At 46.4% G+C, this 22,978-nt stretch overlaps 2 protein-coding genes across 18 annotated transcripts in view; one reads left to right on the top strand and one right to left on the bottom strand.

The window, feature by feature from the left end:
- LOC145552644 (uncharacterized) overlaps nucleotides 1–22,246 on the top strand; it is a 158,554-nt gene extending 136,308 nt beyond the window's left edge. Inside the window, exon 7 of the mRNA XM_081610330.1 lies at nucleotides 15,795–22,246. Within this exon, the coding sequence (XP_081466456.1) occupies nucleotides 15,795–15,801 (7 nt within the window). The 3' untranslated portion in view covers nucleotides 15,802–22,246. The remainder of the gene's footprint in view (nucleotides 1–15,794) is intronic.
- rbfox3a (RNA binding fox-1 homolog 3a) overlaps nucleotides 1–22,978 on the bottom strand; it is a 553,564-nt gene that overhangs the window by 64,110 nt on the left and 466,476 nt on the right. The window lies entirely within an intron of this gene.

Here is a 22,978-nt window from a genome sequence, read left to right as displayed (position 1 = left end):
AGGTAGTGATGCTTTGATTCTCTGATCCAACAGAAACGAAATCTGGGATGTTTTGCTCCTTATTTGAGTTTAGCTGGAAGAGTTGTTTTTGTCGGGATTTTGGTGTGAAGGTATAAAAAGCTTATAAATAAATAAATATGTGGTAATTGATCTCAAAGAACTTAAAACGAAAAGTTTAACGTTAGAAACGTTGTGGTGCCAGGAAAAGTCCCGGGGTGGGTCAGTGTTTATCAATCAAACCTCTGAAAAAGAGTCGCATCACATGAAGCTCAGTCAGACTGGAGGACAAACCTTAACTCAATTTTTAATTAAATTCAGGTCAAAACTTTGACTAGGCCATTCTGAGGTGAGTGCTTTGATCTAAGCCTGACTGCGTGCTGATGGTGTTTGTCCTTCTGAACGTTGAACCTTACACTTCAAAAACACAAAGTCTTAAATATTTGAAAGTATTTTGTTTGTGTTTCTGGTGTGAAAATCTTAATGCACTTAAAATAAGACAAAACTAACATAAAAATAAGTTTTCAACAAGATGTAGGAGATTGTTTTATGTAGGTAACTAGTGCATGAATTATTCACTTAAATCAGACACCAATATATTGCTGAAAACTTCTTATTTTAAGTGTAATAAGATACAAACACGTGTTGAGGTTGGGTGTTTTGGCAGTGCAGGTCGTCTGCAGCCTCCAGGATTTGGCTCCATCCTTTTCTTCTTTAAATGTTTGTTGTGTCCCATCAGCGATGAGCAACACTGACCTAAAATTTTATCCCAATATTTTGTGGTAATTGTTTCCGATAACAAGGAAACAGACAAGAATTTGTTTTCAGCAGAACATTTCTCACTGCATCCAGCCAGAGCCACAAACTCTCATCTAATTATAAAACCTGGAACCTCAGAGCATCAGTTCCATGCAAACACACCAAAAACCATCATGCAGTAAATACACCGTTTACGTTTTGGATCAGATTTTCTATCCATTCAATGCTTTGTGTTTTCCAATCTGACACAATTGATGGAAATAAATGGCTGTAATACTCAGCTGGTAGGGACTGACTGATGCCACTGATTTACTTTCCTAAAAATAATAAGAACCAAAAAAAGTGAAACTTGTCAGAGTTTATGAAAACATGGTGTTTCAGAGTGGGTATCCCCACAGGCCAATACAGAGGAAATCACATTTGGGCCACATTACCAGATGGCAGAGACAGAAACTCTAGCACCGTAATGTTGTTTGTATACTGTAAGTTACAACCTGCAGGCCTACTGGGGCCTGTCAGATATCCAGTAATGATGGGACATGAAATACAAGCCTCTCTAATTGGAGACAATCTGCAGCCTGCATCTGGATTCAAACTCACGTGTCATCAGCTCATTTGAATTCATAACCACCAAAGTTTCTGAGCGACATCACAGCCTCTTGGTCTAAATTTAGCCGTTTATTTTAAGGCGTTTATTCTTCTGGTTAATGACCAGAACAGCCGGCAAATTGATCCGGCTCCCTGTGCAGAAACGTCCAGATCCAGACCCTCATTTGTGTTCCTGCAGACCCGCATCATATCAGAGCCGCCTGGCTGGTGACATCCAGCAGTTATTTAAGGAATCTTCAGGATATATTGGTGTAACCTGAGCACACAGGCACGCATGCATGTGTGTGGAAGCTGACACAATGGAAACAGATTGCCACGGCTGCGCCGCAGCTCTCCATCACGTCTTAGCAGAACGAGGGAGCGCGAGGCCTAAGGGTCAGCTGCACCACCGCCTGCAGACACACGGCAGCGGGCCCAGCCATTACTGTTAGCTAATTGGAGTTTTCCTCGGGGTCAGGCAAGCCATCTGCAGCGGCGTTGCCAGCAGAGACCCCCACTCAAACAGCCGCGCTTTGTTTTTAACACCGCTGCCTCTCTCTCTCCACCTTTGAAGAAAGAGAGATGTGGAGTTGGGGAGGGGGGGTCGGTTAATAGGAAAAGTCTCTGTCTCCTCTGTGCGCCATTCATCATGTCAAATGTTAATATCTTTAAAGGTCACTGCGAGTCATAAAGAAAAAAGAGCCTTAGCTAAACTTTCCCTGGGATTTCCAGAGGTCTAATCACCAATCGCCAAATCCAAAGTGTCTCTTTTGATTGGCTTTTGATGGCCTCATTTCACAGCGATTCATAACACAGAAAGGGACATTTAGAAGAAAACAGCCAGGTAATTTCAACATAATAACATGAAGGGATAGATTTAACCAACTTGAGAAAGGAGAGAGAGAGAACAAATAAAGGCCGGAGGAAAAAAGCAGCAGCGGCAGCAGCAGCGGTGTGATTTATCCAGCCGACTTGGTGCTGAAAAGCAGCAGGCTGCTGCACAAAAAGGAGCGTAAAAGCCAGATAAAATAGAGGAAGAAAGGGTTGCGGGAAATAAGAGAGGCAGAGCAGCTAAAGACTGCTACTGTCTGACAAGTGTCACACTCGCGCTTCGATCCAGCCTTCCTCCTGCGCTAATGACTGTCAACACGACAAGCCGGGCCGTGTGAAGGGGGAGAAAATTACTCGCTGAAAAGCAATTGACTGACCCCCATCATTTCTCAGGGAACCAGTGACCTGTGAATATTTCATTATGGGGAAAGTCGTGAGGCCCACAGAAATGGGGGGCGGGGGCCGTCTGGAGCCAGAGAGGGAAACCGGGGGCCAAGCCGTCTGCCTTTCTGCTCCTACAGAGAATATTTACTGACGCCGAGGACATCAGGATGGGACAGAAACCGGCGCCAAAGAAGTAAACTCTTCACAGAGCGGGTCAACGCATCCTTTACCCGCCGCGCGACATTCGTCTTACAACGAGAAACATCGGAGGCCTCGCAATCAAGAGGGGCAGCAAGAGAAAGAAAAGACGAGAAAGATGAAAGAAAATCAATCCCCCCGGCAAGCCTGATTGATCGGTGGAGTTTTGGACAATTTCATCAGGAGACTCCACTAACCAGAGATGACACGACCCATATTGGAGGCAGAACGCATTGTGGAGATTGATACCCGCATTAGAGGCATCAGGTCGGATAAACGCGGGCTCTGGCAGTAAATACACGGGGCCCGGGGCCCCTCAATGACGACTTAATGCCAGAGAAATCCTCACAGCCCACACTTTACTTCTCAAACTTTGGCTGGACGGAATAATTGAGTCAATTAGGAGCGCCGTAATCCGAGGAAAGGATCTTCAAAAGGAAAATATACCGTCAAGGTTTGGGTTTGGACTTAAGGATATAAATAAAGAGAGCTTGGAGATCGTCTCTGTTTATCCAACGACGGAGGGAAAGAGCAGAAGGATTATATCTGATCTCATTCAGGAATCTCAAGATACATATTGACTTCCACCCTCGGCTGTTTTAGTGAAACTTTAATTCTCTTTCTTCGTGGAATAGCAGCTTTTGAAACAGGATGTCACCGTTAGGTGTTAAGAGATATTCCACTTGCCCTGCGACCGGCGCTGCGATTTCATCAGGAATAAATTTACTTAGATAAGAGCAGCAGAATGAAGTATAATATCATTTCCTGGTCGTTTTGACATTTCTCCTTATTCCCCATTACTGCAAGACAAGCTTCAGAGATGGGAGGCGAAGGAAAGTCAATAAGCGCATCATGATCCAAACTTCCAGTGAGTCCTCCGGATGAGAAGCCGGTTCTCTGCTCTTCGCCGGGCGTGTCAAACCAATGGAGGGAGGAAATGGACGGGGTGGACAAGGGGGAGGCGCACAGGGACACAGGGAATAGTGCTGATCGAGCACATCGGCCACGAAAGCATGAAATACTACATTACGGAGGGAAAAGGACAAAAGCAGCCACCAGGGTCTGATCATGTCGCCTGACAGGGAGGCAGGGGTTGGAAGTAATCACGGGTCACGCGGGCCACATGACTGATCGGGCTACAATGGGCAGAGCGACAATTTCTGCGGCTGGTAAATATTTCAGCAGTCCTCTGTGTTCCCGCGGAGGTCAGGAGAGCTCCGTTTTAAAACACAACAGACAGCTGCCTTTAATAAAACATCGCACATAAACAGAGCAGAGCTGCTCACTCACAGGAAACTCTCACTTATTTCCACCGGAGCCTCGACGGATCGTCTTCCAGCAACCCGCCGCCTCGCTCGTTCTCCGTTTGATTAACGATTACATCCTCACAAATACACACAAATATTTGTTTGCAGTGCCGTTGCTCTGCTGTTCCTGGAGTCATTTTATTGTTGTGAAACTTTTTCCAGCTGCAGATTAACTCCAGATTTTCAGTAATTGGCTCATTGGATGAGCTAACCAATGAATCAGACGCTCCCTAATTACGTTTCTTTGATCAAAATTAATGCATCTGTGCAAAACAGGGAAGACAAAACCTGCGAATGTAAATCTGCTCGGCTGCATTACTGATAGAATAATAATTTACTGTAAGAGTGGAGCAAAATATTGATAAGGCAAAAACAGTGTCATCCTTCACTGCACGACACAAGCATCAATAAGCTGGTGTCGAATATCTAAATTATTAAATTAAAGCACTTTCAGGAGACTTTTCTGCTTCCTGTGTTGCCATGGCTACTAACCGAGGCAAATCCTGGAAATTTCACAAAATGAGATTTTCTGATGTTTTAGTTGTTTTAAAGCTTTGGCACTGATGCTCTACGATTGTTTCCTATGAAGTCAGTTCATTTCTTTAGTTCAGCTCAAAAGCTTGTCTTGATTTTTTCGACACATGTCACATGACTGAATTACAAATAAAGAAAAGTCATTGCTTTAAACAGTGGTGACCAGAAACCCGGTGGACCAGAACCAGCCGATGACACGGCACTCCAGAGATCAGACTGAGGAAACTTATTAACTCTGGACTTCACCGGCCGTTCCTCTCTTCCTCCAGACTCTGCGACTTTCTAAATAAAACGCAAACTTTGCTTTGATCTGAACCACTGAGCAACAGTCTAAACTCCATACTCTGGATTTTCTACCGCACGTTTTCCTTCCACTAAACTTTCCAATTAATATGCATCTCCTTTCGTAAGGCACCAGGCCTGTGTAGAATGACTGAATCATAATGGCTTTCATATGGTTGAAATGCAGTTTGCGTCACTAAGTTTGTCGGCGGTGCAGCTTTATTTAGAGGAATGCTGCTGCTGCTTCAGCCTCGTTTGTTGATTTTCGATGGAAATCATAAATATTTATTTCCGGTTCTGTTTCAAAAATGATCCGTTCCTGGAAAGTTGCTGGTAAATTTCCCTTCCAGACGAGAAAAAAAACAAAAACCAGCAGACGAGCCACAGGGACGACGGCGACCCATAGCAGGCGCTGCAGCGTTTCCATGGAGACATAGCAGAGATGGTGAAGAACACCGGGGGTCAAAGGTCAGCGTTTTCACACCAGCACCAGGAATCTCAGTAAAAGAGTTTTTACTTCAACTGGTTATGATTAAGAAGAAATCATGTCAAAGAAAAATCAAGTCTTAATGTTTAGATTTTGCCACCTGCTGATGTATTTCAATGTTTTCTTTTTATCACTTATCTGTAAAAAATATCAGTTTAAAACATCCAGTTATGCAGTTTCTGTGGCTCATTGATGTTTCAGTATTTATTGCTCGTTATTTTACGGTGTAGGAAAAAACATTTACTATTCTGACAGTAAAAAAAGATCTAATGTAGCAAAATCATAAGTAAACCGGAGAAGGATCCAGGAACTATTTCTAAATCTTATTTTAAATCACACAAAGAAACCAAACAGTAGTAGTTTATCTGGGATAGACTTTAAAATGCTTTCAAATTAAGGACATTCTTGACCCTTGATGTAAAAGTTAAATACGCAACAATTGTGTTTAATGACATTCAAGTAAAAAAGAAAAAAGTTGCCTCTCAGTTGCTGTTTTTAACATGAAGCAGCAACAGTCACAGACTTTCCTTCCCTGCATGGTGTCTAAAAACAGAACCCTGAAGGACAAGCTGGGATTTTCTGCCCTGGTTTGTCGCAGCTAGGGGTAAAAAAAAAAAGTCAAATTCATCCAAAACAGAGAAATCTGCCTTGCTTCCAGCTCATCAGGCTGGCATCTCTCCAGAAGAGAGCTGGAGTGTCTTACTGATACGCAGCATCAGTGCCGGTGTGACAGCGCACATGGATCTGGTCCATGTATCGCTGGCTGAACATCACTTGCAGCCGCTTCTGGCGACAGATCCAACTCAAACCCTTTGTTGACTACCCAGAGTTCCTCTGCTCGCTTTGTCCGTCAGCACAGGTAGCTCATTCTGAGTCTGGTCCAGAGGCGTTCTGCCGGGCCGCTCCTCCGCCTCCTGCAGACCTGGCAGCGGACGCCAGGAGCTGCTGAGTGGGGCTGGAGTAGCGCCGCGCTCCGGTAACAAGGCAGCGGAGGAGGAGGAGGTGGCGGAGGGGAAAACGGGGCTTGTTAGAGCGTCGGAGTCACGATCGGCCTCTCTTCCTCTGTTTTACATTACTGCATGTCTGCAGGAAAGTTGATTAAAGCCAGAGTGGAGAGGTGAACTCCTCACCTGCGCTGCCTTTCATCACCGCCGAGGTGGGGAGGTTAGGGTGGCGCCGCGCCGCCGCCGCCTATGCTTTGAGATTAGGCCAGCCTCAGAGGGTAATCAGAGGCCGGGTGGGTGGGGATCGGCCAGCGTGGATGTGGGTGGGTGCTCATTTATCAAACACCTCCAGGTCAGCCTCCCTCCTCACATCAGGAATGTGCCGTGCATGAAGAAAGCGTCTCCAGCTGCTCGGAGCCGTTCTGCCTCCTGCTGATTCAGCAGCTGTGGTGATCTGGGGTCCAGTCCTCAACGGCGCCGTTAAACGGCCCAGGATGGACTCTGTGACGAGCCCCAGACCTGGAGCGGTGCAGGATGAACTCTTGACCCCCGGCCGCTCCCTGCCGGCTCCTCAGAGCTGGGTTTCACCCATTTACCCATTTTGAAACAATGAATTGGTCACAATGACTTCTTGGACCGGATTCAATAGGTACTTGAAGGAAAGCGAAACCTGCTGGGATTGGCTTAAATGATGAAAACTATTGTGCTCCGAAAGAATCAATCGGTGCTTTTCAGCGTAATTCGATTCTTCTCACAAAGGGACTTGGAAGGCAATCTTAAAATGGAAATGCCACTTTGCTGCGAGTGGCTGGGGAGGAGAGAGGAACGGTTTGCATGGTGGGACACCAGCTCCTGCGGACAGTACACCTTTCAATCACGCCGCTATGCGTCTCGCAATCCACATTAGAGTTTGACAAGCACATTAGAAGTGTGTTTTAGTTTCCACTCAAATAATTACAGTGTGGCGTGTGGGATGAATCCATCACAAAGCGGCCCCTAAGAGGATAAGATTTTAAATTGCTCTCGTTTTACATTTTCTGTTAAATGTGCAACATTAGAGCAATTTAAAACACTTGGAAGTTGAGAGCAGACGAGTTCCTGAAGCCCAAACAAAACAGGTAGTCAGTCCCAGCCAGGCAGCCTCGCAGGTTTCACTGCAGGCGACTGGGTTTCATATGGTTGCATAAGATTACCAGTACGATACTCTGAGAGTAACAGCGTCTTGTTATCTAAGACAGGCAGAGCTACAAATTGGTACATGTCTGTGCTTTGATAAAGGAAGGCCAGAGGGCAGCGATGGCACAACTTTCAAAAAGCTTTGGTGGTTGATTTTAATCAAAATTGGCACCACTTTTTCTTCTTTCCGGGATAAAAAACATTTCTGCTTTGGCTTGAAACAAATTGATGGAAAAAACCGCATCAGGTAAAAATAACGAGGCGAGTTCAAAAGAAGAGCTGCGACGCGTGCAGAAGCAGAGATGCAGAAAGGCGTCCAGTCGGGCAGGATGTCGTTTATCTCTCCGGCTCGCAAAGTGCGGTTGAGGCATCCTTAACCGCTGTCTGTCACTCGACCTCACCTGCCTGCGCCGCCCCGAGCGGCTCTGGGACCGGATCGCTTTCAGCCTGGCTGTGGTTGGAGACTAACTAGACGAGGAGTTGGACTGCAGGCCAGCTGGGAGTGCTGGGCACGCAGGGCGCCGCGGACCGGGGCCAGCCGGTTGTTAGAGAGAGGCTAACCCACGGGGCTGATCAGTTCAGGGGCCGACTCTCCTCTCTCTCTCTGTCTCTCTGTCTGTCTGTCTTGGCAGCAGCAGAGGCAGCGTCTGCTGCATCATTAATGAAGGCGGTTGACGCCCCGCGCTGCAGCGCCCAGCAGCCAAAGCCTCTGCTGCCTCCACCAGCCGAGGAGCTTGAAAGGGAACCGATGTAGAGTATATCCACACTATGGTAATGACAGAGGTACAGCCAGGCCTCACTCTGCTTTGGCAGGCCCTGCTGTATAATCAGCCATGACGGATGGAGGACCTCAGGAGATGGAGGTCTGCTGACTTTGGGCTGGACTCCATGGTGAAGTTTGTGAGCAACACACAGATATTCAACAAGCATCCATCACATGAAAGTTGTGAACATGAAAGCCGCCGTCTCTATCTGTGATATTTCATCTCAACCGAGCCGAGCAGCCAGGAACAGTCGACTAATTAAGAGGCTTTTTCCCGCCTTCAAATTTCAGGTTTGATTGAATCCTGCATAACCTGCATCTCAAAGAGACGAAGTTTCTGTCAGACAATGTTTACTGTAAATGCACAATAGAAACACATCTCTGCTTTCATCTGCAGTGAAGACAACCATGTCACAGCTGTTTCCTCCTCACATTTCCTGATCAAAGAGCCTCAGTTCAGTTCCAAGCCTTCAAATCACCTCCGCACTTCATTTTGGGAGCTGAACTCTGCGCCGTCGGTGCAATCGATACAGCTTTTTGATTTCACCTGAAAAATTGCCACTTCTCGGAAATCTCAGTGAGCAGCTGACAACCACATATAAAGTGTATTTAGAGGCCCAACCTGTAATTCAGAGATAAACATGGGGGTAGCCCCACCGAGGCGTCGGCAGCAGGGGACAGGGGCCCATAAATCTGCAGCTGAATATGAAACATCCTGGTGACAAAAAGCAGGACTTCAAGGTCTGAGGAGTTAAGCTGCAGTTTGTCAACAGGCTACATTAGTTTGGTTCTGGGCGGACTCTCGGGTCCATAACTAACCGGGTTTCATTGTTTTAGAGGGAACATGCAAATACGGAGATGGATGTTGGGAGTGAAACACAAATCCTGCTTTAAAGCTCCGAAGAGACACATTTTAAATAAAACTTCTAATTAATTTATGCAACCTGAGCTATGAAAAAGCTAATTATTCCAGGAAGCATGTTAATTTAATGGAGAACCATATATTAAATAAAATATTTTACTCAACAGGACTTATAAATTTTGAATTTCTGAATTTACACTGGTTTTTTATTGATGAGTAACTATTTATATGAAAGTTTTGGGACTTTTATGACGTCTTATACCAGCGGGTGGCACTTCTATCCGTAAAGTTGGTTTGATGTAAGAAACGCAAATACATTTTTAAACTTAAAGTTTCCGTCCAAAGCCTGTGAACTCAGTGAATGAAGATTCCCAGCTGTTATTTTTGATCGGTTGTAACTTTACCTGCAGCCGCTCAGCTCAGCTCAGCTCAGCTCATCCCGTCCTTCATCATACTGCATTCTGATGAAGACGTGAACATGATTAATAACTCATGAATCACAATGACTGAAAATCTTTAGTTGTTGCATTAATTAAAGCATTGTTTTTGCATTAAAGCGAGCATGAGATGTGCAGTCCTGATGAGGGTTACACACAAATTAATTAATGCGTCCTCATGCATGAAGTCGCGTACGAGTTCATTGGGACGGATGTCGCCTTAATGTACAGACTTACCGGTTGATAACGCTGCTAAAGTCTAATTCTGTCACTTGGAGCTTCTGCGAAGCGATCGACTTCGACATTAATCTGAGCTCAGCAGTGATGGAGGCTGCTGTTATGCTCTTCTTCTTTGGTTTTTTTTAAATTAACGTTCTTAAAATCAGACTGAGATGGAAGGTAATTAATGATAAAACATGCAACGCCATCTTTATAGCCTTCATTTTTGATGTTGAAGCATCTCTGGACGGTCGACAGTTTCAGTGGACTTCATGAATAAATACACCTTGGAAGTACGCGGCGCTGGTGGGCGGCGGGCATCCTCACCAAATTAGCAAGCATTTACTGCTGCGACATATGGGCCGGGCTGCACAGGATACTAAACGCTGTGTAGATTCAGAGAATGCTGTTAAATATTTTATTCCACACCACCTGTTTTAAGTGGCGAGCGGCTGGGCATCAACATGAAGCTGCTGCCCAGAGTCTCAGACGTCCGCCTGCTTTCTCGCCAGAGCCAACCTGCGATAAAAATCCTAAAATGTTCCCTTTGGAAGCTGCAACTTCCAGACAATTTTACAGAAAACAACACAAAGAGTCAAATATTCGTTTAGGGGAAACGTTTAAGGATTCAACACCTCATGGAGCACTTGAAGAAAAACTGGCAGATTTGGAAAAAAGGGACATTTGTGCCGTTGTCAACAATGTGCTTGTCAGCTCCAGTGGAACGTGAGCTTTTATAAGACGGACTCAATGCTAATCGACACATGAATGAAGGCAGGAAGGCAGGATTATTCAGGACGTGTACGGCTGCAGCCCCTCCACTCCCAGAATAGCCCCCAGCTTTACTGGATCTTTGTTAGCGCTTCGCCTCCAGCCTCCGCCTGCTGCATCTCCGCACAGAGCCACAACAAAACACTTGTTTTTTAGAGCGAAGAGCCCGAATCTGATTCAACTTCAGAGGATTAGAGCAACAATGGGAAGCTCGTTCACTCAAATGTGCATTCACACACTCTGTCTCTCTCTCTCTCTCTCACACACACACACACACAATCATGCAGGATCGGCTTCTGCCCAAGTGGGAATGAACTGCTCCAGAAAGGCCAAGGCCTTGGCAAGGTAATTAACCGAGGGCGCTTGTTTCACATGGCAGAGTCCATTAAGTGCCATGTCACACTGATGTCAGGGTAAAGGTAGCACGCGCACACACACACACACACACACACACACACACTGAACACCCTCTTTTTCTTTCCCCCAAATGGAGGCAGGAGGTGAGGAGATAGTGAATGACTGAGGAAGATGAACAGGGAGAAGTGGCTGTGGCCTCTCTGGGGCTCTCCAAGCCATCCCTCCCTAATCAAGAAGCTCTCTCCCCTCCAGGTCCTGCCATCGATCCACAGCTCTACCACCCCAGCGCCATGATGAGGAGGCAGGGGGAGAAGTAGATGTGATACCCCTCCGTATACCCTCTAATTGCCCTGCCTGAGCCACCGCCACCACCCAGCTATCCCAGCGAAATGGCCGCCACAGTAACTGATGGAGCAACAATTCTGCTGGCAAAGCTTGAAAACGGGCCTCGCTGTAAGCCCATTAGGCATGGATGACCACACCAGATGCTCGGGGAGCGGAGGGCAGCGGAATGGGTGGGAGGGGCCGAATTAGCTGAGGGAGGAAGTGGGTACACTAAAACGCAACGGTGAACAAAGCGCGAGTTTATATCCCTGCTTGAACAAACACACAGCGCAGCAGATCGCTGCTCTGTTTGGTCTCATGTAACATCGGCCCACTGAAGAGACTTCCACACGCTAACTGTGGTTGATCTGCCATTTAACAGATGAGCCAAAGGAAACAAGAGAGTCACTCAGGGGCCGAACGGAGAGAGTCAAGGAGGGCGGACAAAGAAGAGACGGAGGCCGAGAGAAAGCAGCGAAACAAGTGTCAGAACAATAAAGAAGCAGGAGTTCATTGTAATGGAGCTCATGGGTGTGTGTGTCAGCTTGAGGTGAAACCACTCAAACACAGAGTGTAAAGGAAAATATGCTCATCGCAGATGACTTTCTTTGATTGCTTTTAAAATAATGATCACACCGAGCATTGCCTTGAACCCAGCTGAATGCAGTGTGTGTGTGTGTGTGTGTGTGTGTGTGTGAGAGCAGTGGGCCGTGGCGCGGTGCCTTGACGGATGGATGTGCACCCGCAGCCCCACGAGCTGCCGTTACGCTGCCCAGAGCAGCACCGCAATTAAACGAGCCCAGGCCTGGACGCTGGGACCGGAGGAGAAGGAGCCGGAGAGCTCTGGACGGCGAGGGCTGAACTGAACACTGTGCTGATTTGTGCACCGACTGTCCTCGAGAATAGGGCCATGTATTTTTAATCAATGTCAAAGTGATGAAGTGCGTGTTTGCCACAAAAAATCCCCTGACAAACACAAATAGAGGAAGACAAACTCCCCAAGGGGCCCCTTTGTGCACATACTCAGAGATAGAGAGCGCCGCGGTGCAGACTGCCCCCCTCCTTTACTGCCTTATATAAAACCTTCTACCTTCCTGGGTGCAACATGAAAAGCTGCCTCATTTGCAATGCAAGTAAGATTTTTAATAACAATAAATATTGTTCAGATAAGTGCTCGGCCAGCCGATAATTAGAAATTGGCGGATCATGGCCATCCCTCAAGACAGACACATGCTGACGTTACTGCAGGTTATCTGGTATTGGGAATCATTCCTGAAGCATAAACAAGCCAGGGAGATAGGCTGGCTGCCCTCCAACAGCCTGTCTCCTCAATTTTACAGGCCTCTTTTCCCCTTTCAGCCAATTCAGCCCCAAATATCGATCAGCAGAGAGAGAGGGAGAGGGAGGGAGAAATTGAAAGAAAGAGATGGAGGAAAAAAACAGAAAGGAGGGAATTGGGGGGGAGAGAGAGAGAGTGAGTGAGAAAAGCGGAAATGGAGGCCAGAGAGGTGAGGTTTGTGGGTAAGTTGCAGAACAAAGAAAGTTTTTTGACAAACGCAGCCATATGAGAGGAGGAAATAAAAAAAACAGAGGTGTGAAAAGGATCATGCTACGTCTCCATCGCCCCCAAACAGACATCTGATGCTGAAAGCCGTGGCGCCTTAGTCAGATCGTTACCAACCCAAAGACCAGCGACCTCAGAAGAACGCTCTCTGATCCCTGCATGAGTCGCAGAGCATTACAACGGCTTCTGGACGCTCGGCCGGACCTGTGGGCACAAATGAAGCCACAGCCTCGATTCTGTGATGCATTATTCTCATAAGGTCTCAGGCTTTATTGGACTCTTTACATTCCTGCCTCGCCTTGTTTGGACTCCACTGTGCTGCTTGTAATCCGACGGGGGACTTCAGGGCCCTGATTCGATTCCATGAAATGAAATTACAACACATTTAATTCACCACAGCACTACTGCGTTTATCAAAGGAACCAATTGGAGAGCTACCTAAACAAGCGTTGGTTTGTCTTGGAGGGAGTGGGGTGACCTTTGACCCTGCAGGGGAGACAAACAGCCTCTTTGGGGCCCCAACAGCAGGATGGGGTGGTGCAGCAGAAAAGGGGCCAGGCTGAAGAGAAGCTGTACATAGTTTTACACACTATAAAATATTCATTAGCTAAGTGGTTCAGCATTTTTCCCCTTTGAGAGGTTCATGCATTGTTTAGGCAGCAGAGGAGAGGAAAAGGAGGCCGGATGGTGGCGGAAGAAGCGCTCTGTAATGGGGCCAAACTGGACTGCTGATTTATGTGCACAGTCACGCAGGAAGAAGTGGAAAGAAGAAGTGTTTTCACCGATGCTCTATCTTGAAAAAGCAGTTCACCTCATCAGTACCGCGCCGCGCTCTGCTCCACTATCACAGGACGAAGAGTGCTGGTGACACACTGAGGAGCCGCAGGGCAATGGTTCAACTTCTCCTAAATTCTGTCTGCTACATTTTTAATTGAGAGCGCCGATTGTGTCGGAGGTTAAAAGTGGCTCCGGGGAACATTTCTTAATTTTTTTCCAGCCGTCATCATCACCCTGCAGGTCTCTGCTACACCGTTCAACCTTCAGCAGGTCCCACACCTCTGCCTTATTTACCGATGCTACATCAAATAAAACAAAACAGCTTTGGTCACTGTCAACAGGGTCACTTCACGCTGCCCCCCGCCCTCCGCCCTCCGCCCCGGGCCCTCCAGTCCTCCACTGCAGTGGCCCCTCCCTGCATTTCACATCCACAACAGCAGCATACACTTACGCTCGGGCCAGAAGTGGTCGCCACATTCCCGGCAAACATAACCCAATCTTTAACCTCTTTACAGTGCGCATGATATACTTTGCAAGCAGGGGCCAAGGGTTTATCCATTATGAATGAGACCCATATTACTCCAGGCATTAGCAATGTATGAGCTGGGCTTTAGAAACACAAGGTCTGGGGTTTTTCTGCCTGCCTTCCTGCCACTCCTCGTCGTTTTCTTCCACTCCCGTCCACGTGCTGCAGCTCTCACACAGCCTCTCGTGGATGCGCCGCTCCTGCCTGACAGCTCATCTGGCTGAGCCCCGCCTGTCCGATCGGCAGCTCCGTGAACGCAGGGAGTCTGCGCCCGGGGCTAAAGCCCTCCACTGATCTCAGCTTTGCTCGCTCTCCAGCTCACCACTCGTAACCCGGGCGACCCTTGACTCAGCTCTGTCACTCCCGCGCCTCCCTGCCTTCCTCGGTCTTATCTCGGTGCATCTCCTGCCTTTGTGATCTGATTTCCCAGAGCCAGCCACCTGAAACTTTAATGAAATGCAAGCAAGAAGACAAAAGTAAAAACAACAGGACAGAATATACTATAGAGCTGTTCTTACCAGACACACAGCTTCGAGCTTTCGATACATTTTTCATACATCTCTCATTTCACACCAGCTTAATATGGATTGTGTTGTTTGTTTACATGCAAATGTAACGCAGAGCAGAGCTGGAGACGATAACCGTATGTCACAGAATCATCAACGCACAGCAGAAAGAACGGACGACTCAATTTCATCAGCCGCATTTTTTTCCTTCTCTCTCTCTTTGGATCCAACAAACAAATCGATGAGGGCAGAGCCTGCGAGGGGGGATTGTGATGACTTATGCACCTTTACTGCTTACTTAGAGAATTTTGGGAGTGCAGAGTTTGTTGGGAAGATGGTGCAGAGCGTTCCAAGCGGGGCCCGGAGCTTCTCGGGGGGCTGCAGCCCTCCGCTTGCACCCCCCCATCTGCATTCCCCACTGTGGGACAACAAGATTACAGAAGCCCCTGGGGAGAAGCCAGCTCCCGGCAGGCGCCAGAGTCTCCTGCTGCTCCGCCTGGGAGAGAGAGAGAGAGAGCGCTCCAGCATGGCTCCCTGGGTTTAGCATGGGTTACACTGATAAAGATTCTCATTTTTAAATAAAAGTGCTCCAGCCATTAACCTCTAGTGTAGTCTTGCATCACATTACGAGACGACTGCAATGTAATTACTAGCTAGCGTAGCTGCGGCAACGTGGATGCATGTGGCTTCAAATCCCATTAAAGACCCGAAATGTAAAGAACGTTATTAACTACAAGGTAATATATGAGCGCTTGTCCCATGTTGTCCCCATGTAAAAAGGAAATTAACATAGTTTCAGGCGGGTTTCAGCCACAACAAATAGCCGAGGACAGGAAGGAGTGTGGTGAGCAGCCGAGCGGCAAGAGGCCTGGACAAGGCCTATTATGACAGGAAGCTCGACTCATCAGCCATTCAGGGCGCTGTAAGAGGAGACATAAATCAATGGTGTGCCAATTATGACACCACACTGAGCTGTGTGAGTGCAGGGAATTAGCTGCACAAATCTCAGTATCAGGTTCAGTTAGATGGGCTGCTCCGCGCTGGGGAGGGAAAGCCAATGAAACACCGCAGGGAGGAAGGCAGGCAGGCAGGCAGGCGAGGGAAAAGAGAGACGAACAGAAGTAAACACTGAAATCTGATGAAACTCATTACAGTTGATAGAATATCAGCGAAACGCATTTATCTTTTGTTCTTTTTTCAGCCCATAAACCCAGAGCATCAAAAAAAAAAACGTCAAACATCCAGCGAGGTGAACGCCGCAAGACTTCAGCCGCCACACATCAAGAGAAGTTCTCGTATTTCTTTCTCTCACGCTGAGATTTCTCTCCCACCAACATTAAACTTCACCTGACACCTCTCCTTCTACACACACTTGCTGAGTGCAATCAAGCAGGCGTCTGAGTCTCGTCTCTGGGATGCTGGGAGTGCGGCTTTCAGCTGGGCCTGAACACGATTCCCTGACACCACTGAGCACACAGCTGTATCCCAGAACTTAGATTCTGATTAAATGGAAACAGAACAGCCCATTAAAGTCATTAACATACATCTCCAGTATGCATGGGGGATGTGCACCAAAGGATGTGCATGCACAGTAATGTAGCGCATATATTAAGAAAAGATCCGCAGATAAGACTTGAAAGAGCATATCTTGCAAAAGCTTATATATATTATTTATCACTCAGACATCAAAAAGGAGACTTTGTAATGACCTTTTTTTTAATTCATATGCAAAGGTAATGCAGATTCTGAAAATGTAAATCCGCCCAGCAGCAGAGCACTGGAGGCTGAATCCCGCCTGCGTTGGCCTGGCAGAGCATGGCTTCCCGTTTCTGCCAGGATCTCTGAATTCATGCTGCAGCAGATATCATCCTGGTTTTCATCTCGCAGCCAATCATGGAGGACATGCGCTTCTTTTAATTTCTCAGATTAAGACGTGGCAGTAATCCGACCTCTACCCAGAATTAAAAGAGACTAAAGTGGAACTACTTTCTGTTAAAGGCTCTTTAATAAAACTCATTGGATGAAAATGCTTTATCAGATTATATTTTCACATCCTTTGTTGCAACTATACAAAATTATTTTCATTAAAAGTAGCTATGAAATATTTAAATTTGAGATTTCTCTTAAAACTGCACTTTATATCTAAATATAAATATTTATATGGACTCAAACTTAATTTCCAAGCTGGGATCATCCTGAAATTATTCACGACCAGATCAAAACCGAACCTCTCAGCGTTTCTTGGATGATGCTGATTATTCTGTCCGGAGCGTTTGTCAGCTGATATGATCGTCGACGTGCTCAGCGGTGGTCCAGAAGAGAATAATAAAACAGTTATTTATTTATGAGGCTGCCCGGGGCCAGTTACCCTCATATTTGCTTCGTTTCATGTCTCCGGTCAGGTGTCGGTTCAACACCCGCTCATCACAGCCGCTCCTCTTCAGGGTCCCCAAAATTCACTCAGATCCTGTAAAAACGGCTTTTTCTCACGCTGCACCTCAGTCCTGGGATAATTTGCTAAATTTGTCACTAATCCGACAATTTATTGACATTTGAAACTGATTTACAAAAACTGCAGTCTTAATTTTATGATCTATTCTTATAGGTTTTTGATTTAAACTAATTTTTATGATGTTTCAATTATTTGCTAAATAAATGAAACCATTTAAAAACCATTCAAAATAAATGTCTAATTATAAATAACCTCTGAATGTTTTATTTGGCTGCAGTTTGAAACTCATGCCACTAGATGTCACTGCATCACGCACCAGTGGAGAAACTTAAATTGATTCGGATGTGAAAAGATGCTTTTTTCTTTTTCTTAAGTTGATCTTTTTATTAAAATGTGCCTTTAAGTGGACAGAAAGCAGATTAAAGCTTCTGAACATGTCTGGTAAAGTTTCTGCAGGAACGTCAAGCTGAAGCCTCCTCTCATTTTGCTGATGCATGAAAACAAAAAGCCAGAGTGGCAGAAACACAAACATTAGCATATATTGAAATATGGAGCGGTTGCCAAAGATGTGCGGCGACGGATTTATCCTGCATGTCTGAGGAGTTGTGAAGCGCGGCGCGTCCTCGGCGAGCCGCGCAGGTCAAAGCCTACATGGCGGCTACATGTTGGAGTCATCACACATCAATCCCTGCTGATTCCGGTTTCTGCTCTTCGCCTGATAAATCGCGAAAGTTTTAATTGTACGCTGACCTTGATGAAACCAACGGGACATCATTTATCAATTAGGAGAGCAATGGGGTGATGTGAGGAGAAAGTGTCTGCTGACAGAATTATTTTTCATCTCATCTTTGGCTCAGTCAGCTCTTCACTGTACAACTCCGACCGGCTTCTCAGGTTGAAACTATTTCCACCTAGCGGGAAGGGGTTTTTATTTTTTTGTTGCTCGTAAAACCCGTCCCCTCGGTGCAATCCTCAGCTGTTTACCAAGTATATTTCAAAAGAAATGAGAAAAAAATCAAAGAAAGGAATGTAAAAACTGAGAGGGAGCTGGTATGACCAGCCTAATCTGTGCGTGGGCGCTTCAGTGTGCTTCCACAGTATGGCTTTTCATGACATGAACATCAAATCCCCGGAGAATACAGCTGCCATGATGAGATGTGTTTTTATGGGGATTTAGGCTCTGCAAGAGCGATTTGAGTATTACCTATTGTCAAAAATGTGCAATGCTAGGAGAGCCGCAGCAACCGAGGATGAGGATATTAAACAGGCCTGTTAATGTTTTACACAGTGTTGTTGATGCTCCTGTAGACCCGTAAAGTCTTGACAATAACTCTTACAGTTGAGTGGTACGGGATACTTACTGAAAGGTTGAGCGTGGGCGGTGCATGAAGGAAGATAATTCTGCTCTTCACGTCTTACTGGGAGCGATCTAACATGTGGGGGACGTCGTGTGATCCCCGTCTGAAGAGGCTCAGACATCCGAATGCTGGCGGTGGCCCCCAGATACACGCGTGACCAGGAGCCAGAGAAGGCCAGCCCCGACCTTTCAGATGGCGGGCCCCGGCTCTCGTGCACCGGGCCTCGGATCGACTTCGCCCTCAGCCAGATGAGGGAGTCTGCTCATGTGTGAACAGCTCTGACTACTTCCAAAAGCCCCGCAGGTCTCAGGGAGCATTTTACAGCCTGTTTAACAGTAGCTTCAAAAATCCCCCTGTCCCATTTTTTTTTTCCACAAAGAGATTCCTCAGACATCAGGCCTTGGTTGCTGATTGCCTCTGAACGTGCTGTTGATTAAAAAGTCAGCAATGTTCAGGCTTTCTTGTTTTCTCTTTCTTGTGGATCCTGGGAGTACAAACAGCTCGATAGGCTGCGTGTGAAAGTCTTCGGGCCTTGTGTCTGGCGAGGGACCCTCGGTGAGAGAGGAAGGGGGCCTGCCTGCCTGCACAGCTTTTGGAATCCAATAAAGTGCTTTATTCCAGGGCTGAGGCCGACGTGAGGCTAATCTTTGATCTGAACTGGAAGCTGAGGGCTCCGGAGCGGGCCACGCCGCCCGATTATTTATGGGAACTTCAAAGGATCCGCTGATCACACTTGTGTCTCTTATCTAGCAAGTGAGAAACAGCCACAACAACAAAAAGTGACTTTGTGAGGGGAGTTAAAATTCAGAGCACGGAGGGAAAGGTGGGGATAAAGGCGGGAGCGCTCGAAATAAAAGGGGGAAGAGGTTTGGTGGGGAGATCTGCAGATTAGACCGATCAGACCGATCCGCACGGCCCATCTGCCTGGGAATGCACCTCCGACTCAAACTTACAGACAATTGGACCTGAGCGGGATAAACGCAGCTCCTATTTCCGTTTCTTTTCACAGAGGAGAGCAGAAGCCGACAGTGTCAGGGAACCCTGCCCCCCCTCCACTATCACCACCGCCTCCTCCTCCACATCACATCAGAAATGTGACTGGCCTCAAACTGCTGACTTGCTCACAGTCCATTGAGTTTCCTCTCCTTATCAAATTACAGCCACCTCAATAACCCACTCGCTGCAGCACGCCGGAAGAAATGAGGTTTTCTCCACCGCCCGCCCCTGGCACTGCACTCTTTCCTTTGCTTTTTTTCTTTCTTCTCCGGCTCACATTTTTCCTTCAAAAAGAGCAGACAGGGTGGGGAAAGGGGGATGAGGGCGACTCATGTGAACGTTGGGCTGTATTTTCTTCCTGCACTACAAACCGCTGGGTCCCAGCAGCCCACCAGGACCGCGTCAGCCTTCTCCGGCTCTTTCAGCTCGGAAAACGGGGCGCTGAGTCTTCGCCGTTCTCCTCCCTCCCGCCTCACCCCTTTAACTACCACCATGTCTCTGCAGGGAAAATGACACGGTCCCATCACCTGTTATACACCTGCGATCAGCGAGCTTTGGGGAGCCCACGAAATGGACCCAGCAAGGTCATCTGTCTCATTTTGTGAGCGAAGCTGCTGCTATTACAAAGTCAGAATGAAGAGCCTCATCCTCGGGTCAGCTGTCAGACACATGATGGATGTCATTTAACCTTCCTAACAGCTGCTTACTGGTTCACACACCAAAGCAAATAAGGCTGAAGGGGGAAGTTGGGAATACTTTTCCTCCTGATCCGACACGGTCGCCTTAGAAAAGTAATTGATTTATTTTCAACAACATCAGCGGCGTTGATGCTTTTATTTTCTTTTTTTTTTCCGAGGTCGTAATTGCTCCGGCGTTAATGCATGCAAATGAGAGTTTGGGATAAATTTACGGGAACTCGTGCACCTTCCTCCCCCACCAACACGCACACATAAACACCGTTTCACCGACGTGAATTAACATCAATATTTATCTTAGTTCTATTATCCAATTCTTACCTCATTCACATGCTAATTGCTACAATTACCATTAAATAAGGGCCCTGGTTCAGAGGAAATAACCTGCTGCTGAGCACTTGAAGCACCAACTTGTCACCTGTGTGCACACACACCTTTCCAGGCAGCGTGAGAGGGAAGGAGAAGGAAGAGCAGGAGGAGGTGTGTTAACCTCTGCCTCCTGGTGGAGGTTTAGCTCTCAGAACGCCTGACGAAAATACGCCACAAGCAGCTACATATTTTTGGGAGCCTCCGCTGTCAGCCGCATCACGGCCGCTCTCTGGAACAAGACGACAGCAAAAGTAACTGATTTGAAGAGGAGCCCCAAATTGAGGATGAACGCTCATGTTTAATGATTGGATGGAACCCGGGGAGGGTTAACATGAAAGCCCAGCAGAGTGCCAGCCCCAGTTACCTGCAGAGCCGCAGCCGAAGCGCTCTGCCTTCACCTGGTTTATTGGAGACGACGCAGGCATGTCAGTGACAGCCAATGTCCAAGTTGAGTGCGAGTAGATTAGATTAACTCCCCTGTGAAAGAGCCTTGTCTGCTTCCATTGTGCATCCTGTCTAGTTAAAACGACACAGGTATGCCGTGGCAATAAGCAGGTGCGCTGACATCAGAGTCGTGTTGGGAATACCGGCGCTGATTGGAAACCCTGCAGAGGATTCCACAAACACAAACACACGACTCGCGCGGCTCCGACACCCTGAGCGGCTGATCCACAGGAAGATCAGGAGAGAGATTCCTGAGTCCCGATGGGGCTCCAACCTGCCGCTCCGCCTCCACTCCCACCGGACTCTGCTCGGTCCCTCAAGGTGCGTCTCTTACTGCTGAGACGTCCATTTTACAAACCAAAGCTTGGTGGAAGACAGCAGGACAACCGATGCTGCAAAAGCCGTCTGAAGGGTTTGCTCCAGTCAAATAAAGCTTAAATCTGAACTGGGTGCCAACTGAGTTGCAGGCCTCTGCAGCCAGAGGCCTGCAGCCATCTTCAGCTCATCGGATCAGCCTGAGACTGAGGCGAGGAAATTCAGACCTGGACAAGAAAACTAAATAAGGCAGGAGGGAAACGGACCACAAGACGGAAAGTCCTCTCAGTGAATCAGTGTCAAAGCTCATTACCTCACTGTGCATTTCACAAATCTTTACGTGTGAAAACACCAAAGGAGAAAAGACAGGAGGCTGCTTGATACTTTCACAAGAGTAAAAATCATGATTCTAAATTTCTAAAAGAGATTTCTGGATTTTAAAACTTAAATCTTTAAGAACATAAAGCCTAAACCAAAAAGTTGCTCATATAATAATCAGAAAGCCGCCAAACCAAACCAAACCAAACCAAACTTTGAGCTGTGGGTTTCAGGCAGTTTCATAAAAATGTCCAGATCATTTATGGTGCTGGACGCTAAAAGCAAGTTTCACTCCGAAGAAAAGCAGAGTGTGTTTTATTTAAAAAGAGTCAAACGCTTTTTATGAAAGCTACTAATTCAGCTACTGACTCCAGCTGCTTGGAGATAAACAGAATGAAACATTTATGGAAAATTTACTACAACAGTTTTACTTAAACATCAAAACATTTAAAAAGAGATAAAGATTAGAACGTCTGACTCTTCTGAACGGCATTGAAACGGATTAAAACACCATTTGACTATTGCTATTAGTCAAACAATAAACCAATATTTACAGATAATATATAAATAAAAAGTGATCCTGAATTTAAACTGGATCAGTTCACGTAGGTCCAATTTACCACATAAACCATCTGAGTGGATTTCAACAATTCAGCCTAAAGCAGCTTCACATGAAAATCCAGATGCTGAAACATAAAAACTTTTAATCTGACAGAGAGGAAAAAATCTAAAATATATGCTTGTTAAGTTTGATTCGACTTACTTTGGTAGAAACATCCTTTATATTTAATATTCAACTAAAATGAAAAACAGGTCAAGATTCATTCAATTAAAAACTGTTTAAACAAACAGGAGTTTTGTTTAACTATTATAGTAATATTATAAGTTATTTTGGTGAAGCTGACCAGAACTTTCTGCAGAGCATTTTCCTCCAGATCTGTTGGTCAGTCGTTGGCGTCATTAAAGGCTCAAACTAAAACTGAGTAAAAACTCCTGCAGGAATCCGACTGTCTCCTTAAAACTTTAAATGTGTTAACGAAGTGAGCGACTCGGAGCAGCAGCTGTTAAAATCCAGACTCCGATACGGACCAGGCAGCAGATCAATTCGGACCCAGCCAGCAGAAAGTACAACACAAGCAGAATCATAAAGTGGACTAAAGTCAACATCCGACAAGCTGCTTAATGGTGGATTGAAGTAAAAACATGTTTGGGTTTTGGGTAGATCATTTAAAATAGTGATTTTTTTACACCAGATTGCTTTGGGTTTGGTTGTTTTCAACTTATTGTCCTTCAAGTTCATCTTACTAATTATGTTCAGCTCTTTAAATAAAGTAATCAGCATTAAGACATTGTTCTGGACCTTTAACCCTCTCTAGAAAACATATTTGGACCTTCGAACGTGAAGTTTGAGAATCCTGACAGATAGAAAAGTGCAACC

The sequence above is a fragment of the Poecilia reticulata genome, chromosome 8 (assembly GCF_904066995.2).
Source record: "Poecilia reticulata chromosome 8, P_reticulata-male-v2, whole genome shotgun sequence".
Lineage (NCBI taxonomy): Eukaryota > Metazoa > Chordata > Actinopteri > Cyprinodontiformes > Poeciliidae > Poecilia > Poecilia reticulata.
This window is presented reverse-complemented; position numbering and strand designations above follow the sequence as displayed.